This window comes from Microtus pennsylvanicus, chromosome 5, assembly GCF_037038515.1.
Source record: "Microtus pennsylvanicus isolate mMicPen1 chromosome 5, mMicPen1.hap1, whole genome shotgun sequence".
In the NCBI taxonomy this organism is placed as follows: Eukaryota; Metazoa; Chordata; class Mammalia; order Rodentia; family Cricetidae; genus Microtus; species Microtus pennsylvanicus.
Genome location: NC_134583.1, coordinates 135,651,161 through 135,670,496, shown reverse-complemented (window position 1 = coordinate 135,670,496; position 19,336 = coordinate 135,651,161). Strand labels below are relative to the sequence as shown.

General features: G+C 40.5%; 1 protein-coding gene across 4 annotated transcripts in view; it reads right to left on the bottom strand.

Annotated features, from left to right (window-relative positions):
• Atrnl1 (attractin like 1) overlaps positions 1-19,336 on the bottom strand; it is a 597,040-nt gene that overhangs the window by 527,947 nt on the left and 49,757 nt on the right. For 3 of the 4 annotated variants that reach the window (XM_075974528.1, XM_075974530.1, XM_075974531.1), the window contains exon 10: positions 4,422-4,576. The exons of the other annotated variant lie outside the window; for it this stretch is intronic. In XM_075974528.1, the coding sequence (XP_075830643.1) occupies positions 4,422-4,576 (155 nt within the window). The remainder of the gene's footprint in view (positions 1-4,421; positions 4,577-19,336) is intronic. 4 annotated transcript variants of the gene reach the window in all.

The window sequence follows — 19,336 nt, the reverse complement described above, 5'->3', positions numbered from 1 at the left end:
TGACAAAAAAACCTCCAGGAAATGAAAATACAATCAAGCATGAAGGGCAAGCCAGTTAGAATTTTCAGAGCTTTGTTGGAATGTCCCCAAAAATAAATGAGTAGATTAATTCATATGATTTTGTCATGAAATTATGGATTACAGGGCTTCATCCATTCAACATGATTCATACATAATACTCCATGATGCTCTGCGTCATAAACTTAGGTAGGCTCTGCTGTATAATAACGCAGTTAAACATACACATCAATATTTTGCCAATACCAATTAAAATATTACTGCTGAAAATCTAGAGTTGTTTTTCCAATTTTAACATTTTTATGTAATCACTACCAGGGAACTGGTGCCTAAGTGAAAGCATCATGTCACAAGAGTCTGCTATGGAACCATCACTAACTAAATGGGGCACACAGTTTCCATTTCCGGAGTGTGTAAGACACTGTCAGAGAAATCCTGCCCCTCTGCCTGGTTCCAAAATCACCTAACTCAGAGTTTACACCTTCATCTTTCTAGTATCTTTTTATTTTTTTTCATTATATTTTTTTTATTTTTTTAAATTTATTTATTTATTAAAGATTTCTGTCTCTACCCCGTCACCGCCTCCCATTTCCCTCCCCCTCCCCCAAGTAAGTCCCCCCCTCCTCAGCCCGAAAAGCAATCAGGGTTCCCAGTCCTGTGGGAAGTCCAAGGAACCCCCACCTCCATCCAGGTCTAGCAAGTTGAGCATCCAAACTGCCTAGGCTCCCACAAAGCCAGTACGTGCAGTAGAATCAGAAACCCATTGCCATTGTTCTTGATTCTCAGTAGTCCTCATTGTCCGCTATGTTCAGAGAGTCCGGTTTTATCCCAGGCTTTTCCAGGCCCTGAGTTCCCAGTAGAACATCCCCCATTGTCTCAGTGTGTGGGTGTACCCCTTGTGGTCCTGAGTTCCTTGCTCGTGCTCTCTCTCCTTCTGCTCCTGATTTGGACCTTGAGATTTCTGTCCGGTGCTCCAAAGTGGGTTTCTGTCTCTGTCTCCTTTCATCGCCTGCTGAAGGTTAATATTCAGGAGGATGCCTATATGTTTTTCTTTGGGTTCTCCTTATTTAGCTTCTCTAGGATCACTAATTATAGGCTCAATGTCCTTGGTTTATGGCTAGAAACCAAATATGAGTGAGTACATCCCATGTTCCTCTTTTTAGGTCTGGCTTACCTCACTCAGGATAGTGTTTTCTATTTCCATCCATTTGCATGCGAAATTCAAGAAGCCCTTGTTTTTTACTGCTGAGTAGTACTCTAATATGTATAACCCCAGCAGCACAGACATTAAGGACCTCATTGAATAAATGGGACCTCCTGAGACTGAGAAGCTTCTGTAAAGCAAAGGACACTGTCACTAAGACACAAAGGCAACCCACCAACTGGGAGAAGATCTTCACCAACCCCGCAACTGACAAAGGTCTGATCTCCAAAATATATAAAGAACTCAAGAAACTAGACCGTAAAAGGCTAATCAACCCAATTATAAAATGGGGCATTGAGCTGAACAGAGAATTCTCAACAGAAGAACTTCAAATGGCCAAAAGACACTTAAGGTCATGCTCAACTTCCTTAGCGATCAGGGAAATGCAAATCAAGACAACTTTAAGATACCATCTTACACCTGTCAGAATGGCTAAAATCAAAAATACCAATGATAGCCTTTGTTGGAGAGGTTGTGGAGAAAGGGGTACACTCATCCATTGCTGGTGGGAATGCAAACTTGTGCAACCACTTTGGAAGGCAGTATGGCGGTTTCTCAGGAAATTCGGGATCAACTTACCCCTGGACCCAGCAATACCACTCTTGGGAATATACCCAAGAAAGGCCTTATCATACAACAAAAGTATATGCTCTACAATGTTCATAGCAGCATTGTTTGTGATAGCCAGAACCTGGAAACAACCTAGATGCCCTTCAATGGAAGAATGGATGAAGAAAGTATGGAATTTATACATATTAGAGTACTACTCAGCAATAAAAAACAAGGACTTCATGAATTTTGCATACAAATGGATGGAAATAGAAAACACTATCCTGAGTGAGGTAAGCCAGACCCAAAAAGAGGAACATGGGATGTACTCACTCATATTTGGTTTCTAGCCATAAACCAAGGACATTGAGCTTATAATTAGTGATCCTAGAGAAGCTAAATAAGGAGAACCCAAAGAAAAACATATAGGCATCCTCCTGAATATTAACCTTCAGCAAGCGATGAAAGGAGACAGAGACAGAGACCCAAACTGGAGCACAGGACTGAAATCTCAAGGTCCAAATCAGGAGCAGAAGGAGAGAGAGCACGAGCATGGAACTCAGGACCGCGAGGGGTGCACCCACACACTGAGACAATGGGGATGTTCTATCGGGAACTCACCAAGGCCAGCTGGCCTGGGTCTGGAAAAGCCTGGGATAAAACCAGACTCTCTGAACATAGCGGACAATGAGGACTACTGAGAACTCAAGAACAATGGCAATGGGTTTCTGATCCTACTGCACGCACTGGCTTTGTGGGAGCCTAGGCAGTTTGGATGCTCAACTTACTAGACCTGGATGGAGGTGGGGGTTCCTTGGACTTCCCACAGGACAGGGAACCCTGATTGCTTTTCGGGCTGGGGGGAGACTTAATTGGGGGAGGGGGAGGGAAATGGGAGGTGGTGGCGGGGAAGAGACAGAAATCTTTAATAAATAAATAAATTAAAAAAAAATTAAAAAAAAAAAGAAATATAAAATAAAGTGGAGAGAATAGGAGAAGATAAAAAAAAAAATGTGCTGTGCTAAAAAATAAAACTGCCTAAACTATGCTTTTCTTCTTCCGGTCTGAATAAATTTATTTCAACATAAAATAGATATTTGCTTCTACAGACCCGCAGCATTAAGAAATAAGCATTATTAAGTCTGTACCTGAGAATGTATGGGACATTGAGAGTGTGGAGTGGACAATGTAGTCAAGCAGACAGACTACAACTCTTAGAATCATGGCCACTATACTCCTGTTACTTCTGCCTTTTTGAAGTTCTGACAGCCGAGTTAGTAACACACTTCATACACAAAGCCTTTAGCAGTCACTGGTGCTTACATGAATTAGAACACTGATAATCCAACCTCTCTCCCCAGTTCTCTCTGAAACAAAACTTGGGGTTTTTAGCTTCTATGAGGTTTTTGACACATAAAACTGAAATATAATTTTCAATAATGTGGAATAATAAATACAGGTTCTCAATACATCACTTACCAGAAAAAGCTCAATCTTAAACAGTTCATTAAAATATGAGCACTGTGTAGACAGAAGCTCACTGAAAAAAAAATGAATGTAAAAGTTCAAAACCCCACTGGGTTCTGTGGGTTTACAGTGACAGTGATATCCTAGCTCACTTTCACTTCAAGAAATTTCATAGGTGAATATGGAAGAACAAAACATAAACAGATAAACAAGCTCCCTGTGCACCATTATTTCAGAAGTCACATATTCCTCATCTAAGACATAATAATCACAACCCACCACAGCTTATCATTCCTAATTTACGAGAGCATCGCGATCAAAGCACTTATTGTCAATTGTTCTTCCCTGTGTGGCCATGGGAAATAATCTAACAAACCAGATTATGCTCTTTAAAATGTAAACGACTAAATCTGTCTCATCTAATTAGTCTCCTTTATTTTATATATCAAGTGAATAGCTTTGAATTTGATATAGTACTTTATTCTCACCATTGATAAAAGGCACTCTTATGTTTTAGTAATCACAATTAGAGAAGCAATATTTTACTACAATGCTGTACCGGAGTAGTAAATGAAGTATTTCAATGAATGCATCCATGTTCACATACAACCAACAATAACATCAGCACAATGAACAAGCAGAGATACAGCCAGCTCTGGTTGTCTGGAAAGGCCGCATTTAGTGTCTTCACATTCCCAGATTCAGCCTGGACTTCTATGTTGTCTCGTGATTTCATTATCTCCTTTGAAACATCCCTCTCAATGAACTTCCCTCCCACACTCTGTAAACATATTCTGTATATATTTGTATAACAAAACTAAGCTTTGTTGATTCCTACTGAATCTGAAGTGTTTGGATTCCTACGGTCTTAATTTGATAGTTCGATAGTATCACACATGTATCCGTATCAAAACCAATTAGTAGGAGACACAAGAGGCTTATACAATATTCCAGTAAGGACACAACACTCAAGCATCTAACAGCCATCCGACCTCTGCTTCTCCTTGTCCCCACACATCTGTTCTCGTGGCCTGATCTATCTGCCCACTGTGCTGAAACACACAACCCAATCCATACCTAGCACTACACTGATCTCCAGCACGGCATACACATTCTGTGGGTCAATCGACTTGAGAAAATGCTCTGGTATTTTCCTCTTTGTACGGTCCTAACAGATACATACCTATGTCATATGCCAGGAAATCGGCAGAAAAACATTTTGCACCGTTACTCAGGGAAGTGTCATTATGAGTGTTTCCTCCAAAAACAAGCATAGCTCCATTGATTAGGACAGCTGAGTGAAGGCATCTGGCAAACCCACTCTCTCTCAAAATAGTCCTACAGAATGAAATTCAAAAACGCATTACAAAGGATAGAGACTTCCCTCACCTTATAAATAAAGTACGGACTTTGTATACACAAATTCTTTCTGGGAATTATGAGGGGGGAAATACATGTATTTTAAACACTTGTAAATAACGTCTAGGTTCTGATATTCTAAGACTATTTCTGGAATCTCAGAATGCTTTGAGGGAAGCATAATATAGATAGAATCTTTAATACTTTATATTTTGAATGATTTATTTACTTATGAAGGTAGGAAACCAGTCTACCTCAAAGTCCAGGAATAAGACACCAAAATTTTTTGTTCTTTGTTTTTTGTTTTTGGCTACAACAAGTTAAATATAGTAAAATCTGTCCAAAATTCATGGGGTTAAAATTATAAAATTGATATGGTCCCCTTAGTGAGCCTTTGTTTAATTAAAATTTATACACAAAAGTGAAGATACCTTAAGTTAAAAAACTCAATGAATTTCCATGAGATAAACATTACCAAATACCCAGAACCCAGATATAAACATTGCTAATTTCTATTTCAATGATCAGTTCTAATATACTTTCACATGGGTTGCACTTATTTGTATGCAGGTTCTTTGGATACACCCATAATGCGGAGGAATTAAGAACTGAACACACAGGCTGGAGACGTGGCACAGCAGTTAGGAACACTTCAACATCAGGCAGCTCCAGGAGGATCTGAGAACGCTGGCCTCCACAAGCCCTGTGCTCACGCACACATGCACACGTGGATGCACACAGCTAAAAATGAATCCTCTAAAATGTATTTTTCAGAAACAGTAAAGTTTACAAAAAGTATTATAAATATATGCTTGGAATTATAAACTGCTCTGAATAAACCAGTATATAAAGATGATTAGCAATATAAATCAATACCTTGTAACCATTCTGATAAAAATATAAGCACAGCAAACATTTATAAAATAGCTAATTTGTATACAGTCTCTAAAGCCTTGGATTTTTAAGTCATTTAATGTTTAGAGAATATGAAACAGGCTCCTAAAGTGACAATATCCAGAGTTCCACAGCCTCTCCGGGGAAAGAACTTTAATTAAAATAAAAAACTAGTTTTAAAGAAAATTTTAAGATCTCATAAACCTTTATTTAGAGCAACATTAAATATCTACTCAAGAATATCTACTAAGTTTTGGTTAGGAGCTCATCTGGCCAGGTGGCACAAGCCTGAGATGCCAGCTCCTTAGAGGCTAAGACAGAAGGATCACACTCAAGGCCTGCCTGGGCAGTGTGGTGAATCCCGCTTCAAATACAAAGCAACGAAGTCAGGATGTGGCTGGGAATACACAACTCGGCTGCAGAGTTCCCGCCTTGCATGCACAGGCCCTGAGTGTAATGTCCACTCATCCAAAGAAAGGGGAAAGGGCTCAATCTATGTTACACGGAATCAGGCCAGCCCTCTCTGTCTTCCCATCATCTTCTCATCTTCAACATACACCAATAAGAATGACAGACCCCTAACCAGGAGGAAGCCAGGGAATAACGTTCTTTCATTCCTTGTCTCCTAGCAGCTCCTAGTGGGTCAATGATACCTCACTAAGGGTATTAGGCTACCACAATTCTCATGTCCCCGTACTTACAGAAGGTCTAAGAAGCCTGGGTGAATTTCCACACTTGCTCTCAGCAGAGACAGGAGTTATCAACCAGGTTTATGTGACTAAAAGGGAGTCAAATGTTTATCCTACCTCACTCAATAAAGCAGAGGGTCTATGTCAGACAGCCAAGCTTAGGAGACCCCAGCGTAGTGCCCTCAAGACTCTGCATACGAGACAATGGTACGACCCCAAGGAGAATCAGTCACTGAGCCCACGCACCTACAATTCCTGGACAGTAAAACAGAGGTTCTCCAACAGGAAGACAAAACAGACATCTCTAAAGCTTCACACACACACACACACACACACACACACACACACACACACACACACACGTCAAGTGCTTGCCCTGCAAGTATGAGGTCCTCCAGAACCCATATAAAAGCCCAGGTGTGGTGGGCTGCCCGTCATTCCAGAGATGGAATTTTGGGATAAACTAGCTCATTAAAATAGCCAAAATGGCGAGCTCCAGAGGATCTGGTCAATATACAATGTGGGGTATGACGGAGAACACTACATGAAGTCAATGTCAGATATCCACAGTGCAAGCACACACACAAGCTTGTGCAACACACACATGCGCACCCGCACACACGCGAACATACATGCTGGCACATATGCATACCACACACATGCATTACACTGTTGAATAAAACTAACCTAGCATAAATAGTAAGCATACGTGAAGAATGATAAATTCCTAGAAGATAACATAGGAAGAAAATCTAGGAACTAGGTTTGATGATGAATTTTTAGAAGTACCAAAAAGCACAAATCGAAAATTAATTGAGGAAGTTTTATTTAAAATCAATTTTTTTCTGTAGCAGAAAAAATATTGCTCAGAGAATAAAAGCACAAGCCACAAACTGTCATAGAACATTTGCAGCACAATACCTGACAAAAGAATGTTTTCCAAATTATACAAAGAACCCTTAAAATAAAACAAAAAACAGTGCTTGCAGTGCCAAATATGCCTTCCGAAGAAAGCACATGGGTATGAATATATGAATAAAAATACATTTCACTCTGTGTGATCAAGGGAAGGCAGACTGAAATAGCACCTATTAAAATGAAAAAACTGAAATTATTGACATTACTGAAACCTAACAAAAATTCCTATCCACTGATGCAAGGCATAAAAAATAGTGGTCTCTTTGAAAGATAATTTAGCACCTTATTACAATATTAAACATAATTCTAATTAATGCACAACCAAGGAATTGTAAGTCTTAGTATTTACTAGTGGGTTAAAACTTTCATTCACTAAAGTACCTGCATACAGATATTCTTGACAGTTTTATCTACAACTGACACAATCTGGAAGCCTTTGGGATACTCTTCAACATGTAAATGGATAAGCAAGCGCTTCGAACATGCAATGGAAAGCAATTCAGAAAGAAAAGACATGGTGGAACTTTAAATACACGTTGCTACGTGAAAAAAAGTCAAACTACACGCTATACAATCTGTTTATCATATAGTCAATTTTCACACCCACTGCAAATACGTATGAACACTATGAAAGCAAGAGAACAACCTTATGGTTCAGTTTTCCCATGTCTGGGGCACACCCAAGGGGATCTGCACTGGTTTACCACAAGGTCAGGCACACCTACTGCACTGCAAGCCCACCTTGCCCAAGTGCAAGAGACAACCAAACAGAGAAGACCTGGTTACACAGTGTGGTGCTACGCAGCCTTACAGAAACATCGTTCTCAGGGAAGCAGATGAGCTAAACTTGTTTACTGAATCAACATCACATGAAGGAAAATGAGCCCTATTCAAACAGTCAAATGTCACGGGCTCTCTCTCATGTGAAACCTAAAAGTTACATGAAGGCAACAGTAAAGTCACTAGTGACGTGGAGGACAGACAGTAAACAGGATCAAATACACAACATACGGGTAAGAAAATCACAAGGAAACCCATCACATAATTAATAGAGCTTAAAGGGGATTTTACTGTACTAATAGTACCGTTATAATAATTTAATGAATAATGTCAATTTCGAATCAGGCAGAGATGATCTGAATATTCTTCTAATAAATGTAATAAATTCCATTGGTAAAATTCTATACATAAAAAATTCACCTTAGTTGTCTTAGGGGCTATAATTTAAAAATACTAAGGAAAAAATTCTGATTTTACAAATGTGATCTATAGCATTAAAAAGAATGCTCCCCCAAATAAGTTTATGTATCTGATAAAACACTAACATCAAACTATTAATATGAATAATTCAAGGGAAACATAATCATATCTCAGATATTAACAAAGATTTTTTAAAGTTCCTCATCAAAATATTGGCAAACCAAACACCAACAGCAATGTTAGACCACAGTTGATTTAAGTTGAGTTGCTAAAATAAATCATGATAATTAGCCATATTACTTTGGGGAAAACATCAGATAACCAACTCTCAAAGGAATTTTGATACAAGCTGTTAGCAAACCAAGAGAGGAAGGAAAAGTGTTTTAAATGTAACTTTTTAAAAAAGATTTTCTCTGATGTGGGAGGTCCTTTTGTCTATGTGTTGCTTTTATTAGTTAATGAATAAAGAAACTGGTTTGCCCTGATAGAGTAGAACAGAGCTAGGTGGGGAAAACTAAACTGAATGCTGGGAAGAAGAAGGTGGAGTCAGAGAGAAGCCATGAAGCCTCCAGAGACAGATGCCAATTGGAATCTTGCCAGTAAACCACAGCTACGTGGTGATACACAGATGAATAGAAATGGGTTAAATTAATATGTAAGAGTTAGCCATTAAGAAGCTAGGGCTAATGGGCCAAGCAGTGATTTAATTAATAGAGTTTCTGATTATTTTGGGGCTAAGCAGCCGAAGACAAACAAGCAGCCTCCTTACAACGTTTCTCCACACAGAATGAATTTGCATCCTTTCCCTCATTCCTCACCCGGCTCCAAATCCTCTCGTGTGTGCACCCCTCTACAATTCATGGCCTTTCTCATTAACTATTATTGCAAGTGTGTGCATGTGCGCACACACACACACACACACACACACACACACACACACAACCTTCTAAGGTCACTTAGCATTACATTGTGTACGTGTGGTGTATTTTATGGCTGGACACTGGGATTAGATAAGCTATCAGGGGCTCATCTTTGGAGAAGACAACCCCTTTCTCAGCAGCCATTAACTGCTGTAATTCTTCATTTAATGTCCCATCCACACTGGCACACCAACTGATGTTGCCATCAGATTGGAAGTTTTAGATTCTGTGGGTAAGATAGCCCTTCCATCAAGAGATGTCACTGTCACGCAGCAGACATCCTGGCCCCCACTATTAATCTCCCTGTGCCCTTTTCTGAGCTTTAGGTGTAAGGGTTGCAAGGTAGATGTATCAATCAGGGCTGGGCACTACACTGTTGCTCTGCTAATTTTGATTAGTTGTAGATTTCTGTAATGACCTCTACGGTGGTTTGAATAAGAATGGCCCACATATATTTGAATACTTGGCCACCAGGCTTATATATTTGTATGCTTGCTTTCATCACTATTTGAAAGGATTAGGAGGTGTGGCCTTGTTGGGCAAAGTGTGTTACAAGCCCATGTCAAGCCCAGTGTCACTAACTCTTCACACTACCTGTGGAACCAGATGTACACTCTCTTCACAGCAGGAAGGACTAAGACAGTCTCCGTCTGCGGAAAGAGAAGCTTCTCTGATGAGGACTGAGAGTTGCGCTTGTCTGTAGGTGTAAGGTAGGTTTTCAGAATAAAGTTTGGAACTATAAGTTTAGGAAAAAGTCAGCAACAGGTTATCCTCTGGGCTCCATGACCTCACCAGCTACAGGTGATTGGCTAGGATTACAACACCAGGAATCAATCCCTTTCCAATCAGACATCCATTGGTTACTCCCAAGATATATGCACCACTGATGCATTATCGGGGCTATACTGGGCAGCTAGTCATCGCTGGGGACAGTAGGATTGACACTGGATAGGACCACTGATGGCTTTTTGCCCCTTAGCAACTTACAGAGAAACTTCAGATACAATGAGAGCCAGTCTTCAGAGAGCAGGCTTCCCGGTCAGTGCCAGACCTCCGAGTCTTGGGTCTGAAGTTGTCTTAATCTTAGCTACAAGGGCTTATCTCAGTCCAGAGAGAAAAGCAGGGACAATGACAACATCCTACGTTGTTCTGAGAGTCTCTTGGACTTGCCGTCCCACAAACCAAAGGAAGGTTACCCCATGGCTGGCCCTGGAGTTTCTGTTAGTCTATCCCACACACATCCCCTTTCACAGCACTTGTATCCTGTAGCCTTTTTCCTAGAGCTCTCTTCTGCCCTCGTGGTCCCTTTTCTTTAGTGACTCCAGGTTAGACACTGACATCAAAAGACTTGGAGCTAGGATCCACAAATAAGAAAGAAGGTGTGGCATTGTCTTTGTGGCTCTGTTACTTCACTCTGTATAGTCACTGTCTAATTCCATCTATTGACCTGCAAACACCATGATTAAATTTCCCTTATCAGCTAAATAGAATTCCGTTGTGTATCACATGTTCACTCTCCATTCTGCAGCTGAAGAACACTTAGGCTGTCTCCATTTACCAGCTCCTGTGACTACGGCAGCAAAGAACATGGTTGAGCAAAAACCTGTGGAGTAAGACGCCACGGAGCAGCAGGGCTGGGTCTTACAGCAGACCTGATCCTAGCACTCTGGGAGTTCTCCACAGAGTAGGTAACCCCGCCAACAGCGAACGGGGGCTCCCATTTCCCTGCATGCTCACGTATTTGCAGCTGGCTGCTTTCTAGACCACAGCCATATTGTCCAAGGTAAGATGAAATCTCAAATGAACTACAATCAGAATGTTGAATGCTTTTAAATTTAGCCATTTTAAATTCTTCTTTTGAGAATTCTATTCATATCCAGAGCCAACTTTTAGCTGGGTTATTTATTTTCTTGATTTTTTTTTGTTTTTTAGTTCTTTGTATACACTGGTATTAATCCTCTGAGATGTGTAGTTGACAAAGATTCTCCCACTCTGCAGGCTTCTTCTTCATTTGGATGACTCTCCCTTTACCACAGAGAAGCTCTGTGGTGTATTAGGTCCTAGTTATCAACTGCTGACAATATTCATGAGAAATGGAGCCCATCCAGAAAGCCTTCCCTGCACCTCTGTCCCGCAGGACACTGTGTTTTCTCCCGGCAGCTTCAGAGTCTCGGGTTTTACAATGCAGTCTTTGGTCCCTTTTGAGTTGATTTGTGTACAAGAAGACAGATACGAATGAAAGTAGAAACTGTTAAGGTAGCTTGCTAAACCTTCCTAATAACGGTTTCCATGAAACCCACAGTGACACTGCTCTTACTGGAGGAAGCCCAAAAGCATTTCTCTACATCTGAGGAACAAGGACATGCATTAATCAGCCATCACCTCCCTCTGTTCTACACTGGGGTGAGGATGCAGTGGACAGGAAGAGACAAGACTGAAATAAAACCCAGGAAAGGTTTTATTCAGATTATCCATATAGAATCTGACCAACTACTATAAAAAAAACAGAAATTACTAAAATCAGCAAGTCTGACACAAAATATAATTATCAGTCTTACTTCCATCAAGATAAAAACAGTAAGAAAAAATACAACAGTCACTGAATGTACAGTATTCTCCCCAAAGTTAGCATATACCTACAAACTCAGAATGTGACCTCATTTGGAAATGGAGTATCTGCAGTCGTGTGTGCTGGAGTAAAGAGAGTCACAGTTGAAAGTAGATAAACAAAATAAAGCTAATATTAAATTCAGATAGACCCTAAATTCAGTGACCGGCATCTCTATAAAGCAGGTCATGTACAGACAACAATTCAGAATAGGAGGGTGTAGTTAGTTACAGCTGAGGACACCCAGGATGCCCCAAACACTAGCAGAGCAGAGGACGTTTCCTGGGAGCTTCTCCAGGGCCAGAGATCTGGGGCGCATGCTCCAGAACTAGGAGCATGCGCATTCTCAACGCTGGCTGTGACAAAACGCATTTCTGTTCTTCTCAGTGCCAGCATGAAAAAATGCATTTCTGTTTCTAAGAGACATGAGGCACATGGTGATATGTAATGGCATCCTTAAAAAAAAAAAAAAACAGTACCAGGTGAGACCGGCCAGTGGGTAAGGATGTTTGCTGCCATGCATGACAAGCTGAGTCAATCCAAGAACTCACGTGATGGGAGGAGAGAGCCAAACCCACCCACAATGTCCTCTGACGCCCATAAACATACTGCAGCCTATATACACGCACACATGTGCTCAAATATGCCCCTACACACACAGACACACATACACAGACACACACTAAAATAAATGTGAGTTTTGATTTTAAAACATACAAGTTTCATTGAGAAAAGCATGAAAATATTAATTACCTGGAGATAATTTTCTTATTGATGTCTTACATACTGTAGACACTCAAAGGAATGAACTGTTACTGAACAACATCGAGGGAGTACCTACTGCACACGCCCCTACACACAAGTCTCAACTTAGCTGGAAATTAACTGTGAAACTAATTAGAAAAAAACCTGAAAATCATTTATAAAAATATGAAATATTGTAGCCTGGTGTAGGAGGTCCTTCTGTCTTTGTGTTGCCTTCATTGGTCAATAAAGAAACTGCTTCGGGGCTGTTGATAGGGCAGAACTTAGGTAGGCAGGGAAAATTAAACAGAATGCCGGGAGGAAGAAGGCAGAGTGAGAGAGACGCCATGGATCTGCTGGAGACAGATGCTGGGAATGCTGCGAGGAAGAAGGCAGAGTGAGAGAGACGCCATGGATCTGCCGGAGACAGACGCTGGGAATGCTGGGAGGAAGAAGGCAGAGTGAGAGAGACGCCATGGATCTGCCAGAGACAGACGCTGGGAATTTTACCTGGTAAGCCACTGCCATGTGGCCATACACAGATTAATAGAAATCGGTTAAATTAATAAGTAAGAGTTAGCCAATAAGAAGCTAGAGCTAATGGGCCAAGCCGTGATTTAATTAATACAGTTTCTGTGTGGTTATTTTGGAGCTAAGCTAGCCGGGCAGCCGAGATGAACAAGCGGTGCCTCCTTGCGACAGTAGACTAATGTTACAGAAGCAAAATACAAAGCATAACCTACAAAAGAAACAAAATTCATTTCCTTGACTATTTATGTAAGTTCTAGTTATCAAATAATGACAAATGAATAGAACGATAATCCACAATCTGACAAAACATTTGCAAAATGCAAGATAAACTAATACTGCAAAAAATAATATACACAGTCTATCAAATACAATAAAATGGGTAGAATATTTGCACCAAATTTCAAAAAAGCACTACATGGACAATATATATGAAAAGATACTCCACCTTATTAGTACAAGAGAAAACACAAATCAACACCAAAGTTGCAGGGCCAAAGAGATGGCTCACCAGTAAAGAAAGCATCTGTCTCACAGGAAGCAAGAGGCCCTGTGTTTGGATCGCTAGCACCCAAGCCAAGCACAGAAGAATGTGCCTTCACCTCAGGGATGAGGGTGGAGAAGAGTAAATCTTGGAGCTCACTGGCTACTTGGACTAGCCAAATCAATAAGCACCTGGTGCAGGGACAGGCCCTGGCTTGAGAATACGACAGAGAATAAGGTAGAAGAACAATACAAATTTCTGGCTTCCACATATATGCACACACATATGCACAGGCATATATGTTTGCTGAAGTGTACCTACACTATCCACACCAAGATAGATACATAGAAACATAGATAGATATGATAGACAGACAGACAGGCAGATAAATACATACACATATATATATAGACATATATATATGCATAGATGTATAGACAGACAGATAGATAGATGATAGATAAGCTTGATAGATAGGTAGATGATAGATAGATAGATAGATAGATAGATAGACAGATATAGATAGATACAGATGATAGATTAGATAGACAGACAGAAAGACAGACAGACAGACAGACAGACAGACAGATGATAGATAGATAGATAGATAGATAGATAGATAGATAGATAGATAGATAGATAGATAGATAGATACAGATGATAGATTAGATAGACAGACGGAAAGACAGACAGATGATAGATAGATAGATAGATAGATAGATAGATAGATAGATAGATAGATAGATAGATAGATAGATAGATAGACAAACAGATAGATAGATAGATAGATAGATAGATAGATAGATAGATAGATAGATAGATAGATAGATAGATACAGATGATAGATTAGATAGACAGACAGAAAGACAGATAGATAGATAGATAGATAGATAGATAGATAGATAGATAGATAGATAGATAGATAGATAATATAAATGAAGCATAACAAAAAACAGGCATAATTTCCTACAACAATAACAAAAAATTCTATGGAAACAATACCAAATTGTGGAAATGCCATGGAGTCAGAAATTCTCATTCTTCAATGGTCAGAAGGCAATTGAGCAGACATCTGAATTGGAATATGGTTTGGGTAAAATCAAACATGATACTACTCCCTTTGACCAAGAATTTATAATCTTAAATAATATGATTAGGAAAACTGGTATATTGACCAATAGACTAAATAAAAACATCTAGACCATAACTGCTCATTCAAGCCAAATACTCAACCACAGGACTGAAAATACTGAAATCACCTCTGCCATACATCACAGCTTCTCACATCAGAGTCTCACAATGCTCATTTCCAGAACCCGTCCACTCCTCCTCTCTCCAAAGCGGTCACTGCATACATCACCTCTTTCCAAAACCCAAACCTCCTCTACTTCACGTCCACGATTTCAACTAATGACTCTATTTTAATTTCACTGAGAAAGGAAAAATAACTGAACTTTGTACACGTTCTCACCATGTGTACCCACTGTCTGGCTTTGTTTTCATGTGGCCTGCCCTCTCTCACACCCCAAAGGACGGGAGGGGCCTGCTGGCTCTCAGTACTGCACCCCTTGCCACTGGCTGTGCAAACATTCCTCTAGCAAACTTTCAACACCTGTTTGATGGCTCCTAGGTCATAACCTTAAAAAGATACTCTCTTGGCCCACTCCCCCTACATTATCACAGTTAATAAATCTTCCTTACAATTCAACTCCTCAGAAAATTGTTGGCACTTTTTCTGGCTTTTTTGCCAACCTTATAACAGCTTGATAAGCATTCAATAAGACATTTATTTATTTAAAGCCTTCAGACTTTCACTATGCAGACAGAGAAGTATGATCATCAGTATTAGCTGAAATATGATTTACCTAATAACAGGCATATAAAATTGTTATGTCTACAAAATCTCTGACAGGCAAATTTCTTAGAGAAAACCAAAAGCATAAAATAAAATAACTGAGTAATTTAATTAGCTTTGAATGCAATGATGTAAAAATAACCCCATAATAAGAAAGTGAAGCCTGAAGAGATCAGTTCATGGAACTAGGTACCAGCCTTGTAAAGTTCTCAGTGTCTGTGGTTTCAAAGGCTGTAAGTACAGAAGCGATACAGGATCACACCGTAATCATTTGGAACACTGCTCATAGTTATTATCATAGATATTACTTATATGCACAGAAATATTCCTGGCATCTCCTTTTCCTCTCACCTGAAAAGTAGGTTTTCAAAATCTGTTATCACATATACACATGCAAATGCACACACACGCACACGCATGCACACCTACCGCCTTGCAAGGAACACTGAAAATGTTGACAGGCTCCTACGGTAAGATCTATAGACGGATATATAAAAGCACCAAGAGCCGTCTGATTTAACAAAACTATAGTGGCAGCAGAACTTTAAACCAGAGTTGGAACCCTTGGGTAGGGCAGTGTCCATCATCACAACACATTAACAAGATGAAAAGAAAAGCCTTGGAGAAGTGAGAAGCTTTATAGTCAGGAATGGGGACATTCCTCCACTCTTTAAACGTCAACATACCACGTGGGAAGCAGGAAAGCAGTAGAAAGACTGAGTGTATCCTGACTCTGACGCCTTAACACTTTCCCAACAGTGAGAATAACATTGTTTGTTAACTAAACATTAAAATTTGAGCATCTTTTAACATGTTGAATTGTCATAAACTAGAAGCATAAAATATTAAATTACAGGAATGATATCAAACATATTCCTATTTCTTAAGTAAGTTATAAGACAGGACACACTTTTTTCTCTCCTATTGCTGAGGTATGTTGCTGTCTGATTCTGTTATTGCTTTCCTGAAAATGTCATTATGTTGTTGGCTTTTTTAAAGAATATTTCCATTAGGTACAGAATTTTAGGTTGATTGTTTTCTTTCAGACATCTGAAAGCAATGTGTCTCCTGGATTCCATGTTTTCAGTTAAGAAGTTGTCTGCTCGAATGGTGGACTGTTTCCTGCACACCAAACAAGGGTAGGGAGTGAAGGTCAGTCCCCAAAACCCACATAAAGGCCAGGCGGGTGGGGTGACCCATCTGAACCCCAGGGCCTGGAGCTAACAGACAGGCAGAGGGTCCTTGGAGAATGCAGACTAGACAGATGAGAAGCATCCGCGAGCTCTGAGATGACATAAGGGACCCTTCCTCAGTGAACAAGGTGGATGGATGGTTATAGACAAGACTCCTCCACCTCCGCAGGCATGCACACACAGTGCACATGCAACTGCACAAATGTTATGTGCACCCCACAATAACAGACATACACACATGCAAATCTGCTACCCACCACACACAATATATTACAAAACAAAAATAAATTAAAGAAATTGTCAGGTGTCAGACTTAGTTGCCTCTAAGACAGAGAAATGCCCTTTCTCTTTCTGTTTTCACTTTTGTCTTCATTTTGGAGGAATTTTTACAATAATTATATGAATTTCCCTTGTCCTGGGTGCTCATGAAGATGCTTCATTTTGTGACCTCCTAGCTTTTGTCATGGTTGTCACGGTAAAACAGTATTATCCGCTTGCCAAAGGAAGCCTCACAGTCCTGTTCTCCTCCGACAGTGCAGGGTGAAGGGTGGGCAAGAAGAACAAATCACTATCTAATAAACAAGTTCTCCTTAAATTCTTGTGCTCAAACAGCTTTAGAAGACATGTCGACTGTCACAAAACAAAAAACATAATTTCTAAAAAGATTCTAAAATAGAAACAAGTACAATAAAAATTATATTTTAAAACTGTAAACACACACACACAAAAAAGAAAACAGTGTTTCCAGCAAAAAAAAAATGTTATGGATATAAATAAGTCATACATTATCAAAAGGAAAAAATGAACACAAATAAACTAGAAGTGACCATATTAGCTGGGGGAACATGCTGAAATGTCCCTGAGCTGCTGTCTCTACCAACTACACGGGCAGGAGTCGGATGCTCGTGACCTGCCTCTGCGGAGGACGAGGAGAACAGGGCACACCCTGCTGCTGGAAGCTCACGGAGCTACAGGGAACTGGGGCGGATCGGTCACACATCAGGGTCATGTTCATGCATGCACCTCAGAAGAACCGCTATAAACGAGCATGAGAAGGCTGTATAGCATGCAGAGTGTAGCACTGCTATTTATAAAAAGTGAAAGATATTTCATAACACCACAAGCTTTGTATTTCATTCACATTAGATGGTAAAACTGAAAAATGCTAAATAAAAAGGTGAACCCAAAGAAAAATATATAGTTATCCTCCTGAATATTGGAAGTAGACAAGATTGACAGGCAAAAATTGAGAGTTTCGGGGTGGGGGTGGGATGGGAGTAAGGGGAGAGGAGGAGAGAGAAGGGAGAAGGGGAGGATGGGGAGAGAGAAGGGAGAAGGGGAGGATGGGGAGAGCTTGGGGGAATGGGATGGTTGGGATGGAGGAAGGGTGGATATGGGAACAGTGGAGTATATATCGTAATTAAGGGAGCCATTTTAGGGTTGGCAAGAGACTTGACTCTAGAGGGGTTCCCAGGTGTTCAAGGAGATGTTCCCAGCTTGTTCCATGGGTAGCTGAGGAGAGGGCATCTGAACTGGCTTTATCCTATAGCCACACTGATGAATATCTTGCATATCACCATAGAACCTTCCATTTGGCGATGGATGGAGATAGAGACAGAGACCCACATTGGAGCACTGGACTGAGCTCCCAAGGAGCAGAAGGAGGGAGAACATGAGCAAGGAAGTCAGGACTGCAAGGGGTGTGCCCTTCCACTGAGATGGTGGGGCTGATCTAATGGGAGCTCACCAAGGCCAGCTGGACTGGGACTGATGGAGCATGTGATCAAACCAGACTCTCTGAATGTGGCTGACAATGAGGGCTGACTGAGAAGCCAAGGACAATGGTACTGGATTTTGATTCTACTGCATGTACTGGCTTTGTGGGAGCCTAGTCTGTTTGGATGCACACCTTCCTAGACATGGATGGAGGGGGGAGGACCTTGAACATCCCACATGGCAGGGAACCCTGACTGCTCTTTGGACTGGGGGGAGGGGAATGGGAGGAGAAGAGGAGGTAGAAATTTTTAATAAAAAAAAACTGAAAAATGCTTTTTGTAAATTTAATAAATATTAAAACACAAGTGTAAATAAGAACAAATCCTGGACATCAAAGCTTGATGGTAAACAAATTTATTCACCTAAAATGGATGTTTAGAGGTACTTATAGGTATGTCTATGAGACCAGAAACCATGTTAAATTATATTTTTTATGCATAGGGGATTTGTTATTTTGTAACCATGTTAAATTATATTGTTTATGCATAGGGGATTTGTTATTTTGTACTACTGCTGCATGACAGTGTATCACATTACCATAAAGATTTAATCAATTCAAAAACTATTCTGTGACATCATCCTATAAACACCACTATTACACAACTATAAGATATTATGCCAACAGGGCTCACACTCATAGGAACTCACAGGACTGTGACAGCACACTCAAGACCTGCTCAAGTTCAAGCCACAGCAAGGGAAAGGAGAAGTGGACACAAAGTCCCACCCTAACCGAGAAGCTCTCTGTAAAGGACACTTGTCTCCAGTGGAGTGACACGGGCTCTGTCAACCACACCTCGAGGCACACCCCCTGGCCAGGAGTAGGTGGCCAACAGTGAATGAATTCCACCGTGTGTGTGTGTGTGTGTGTGTGTGTGTGTGTGTGTGTGTGTGTGCATATGTGTGTGCATGTGTGTGCGCGAGCGCGTG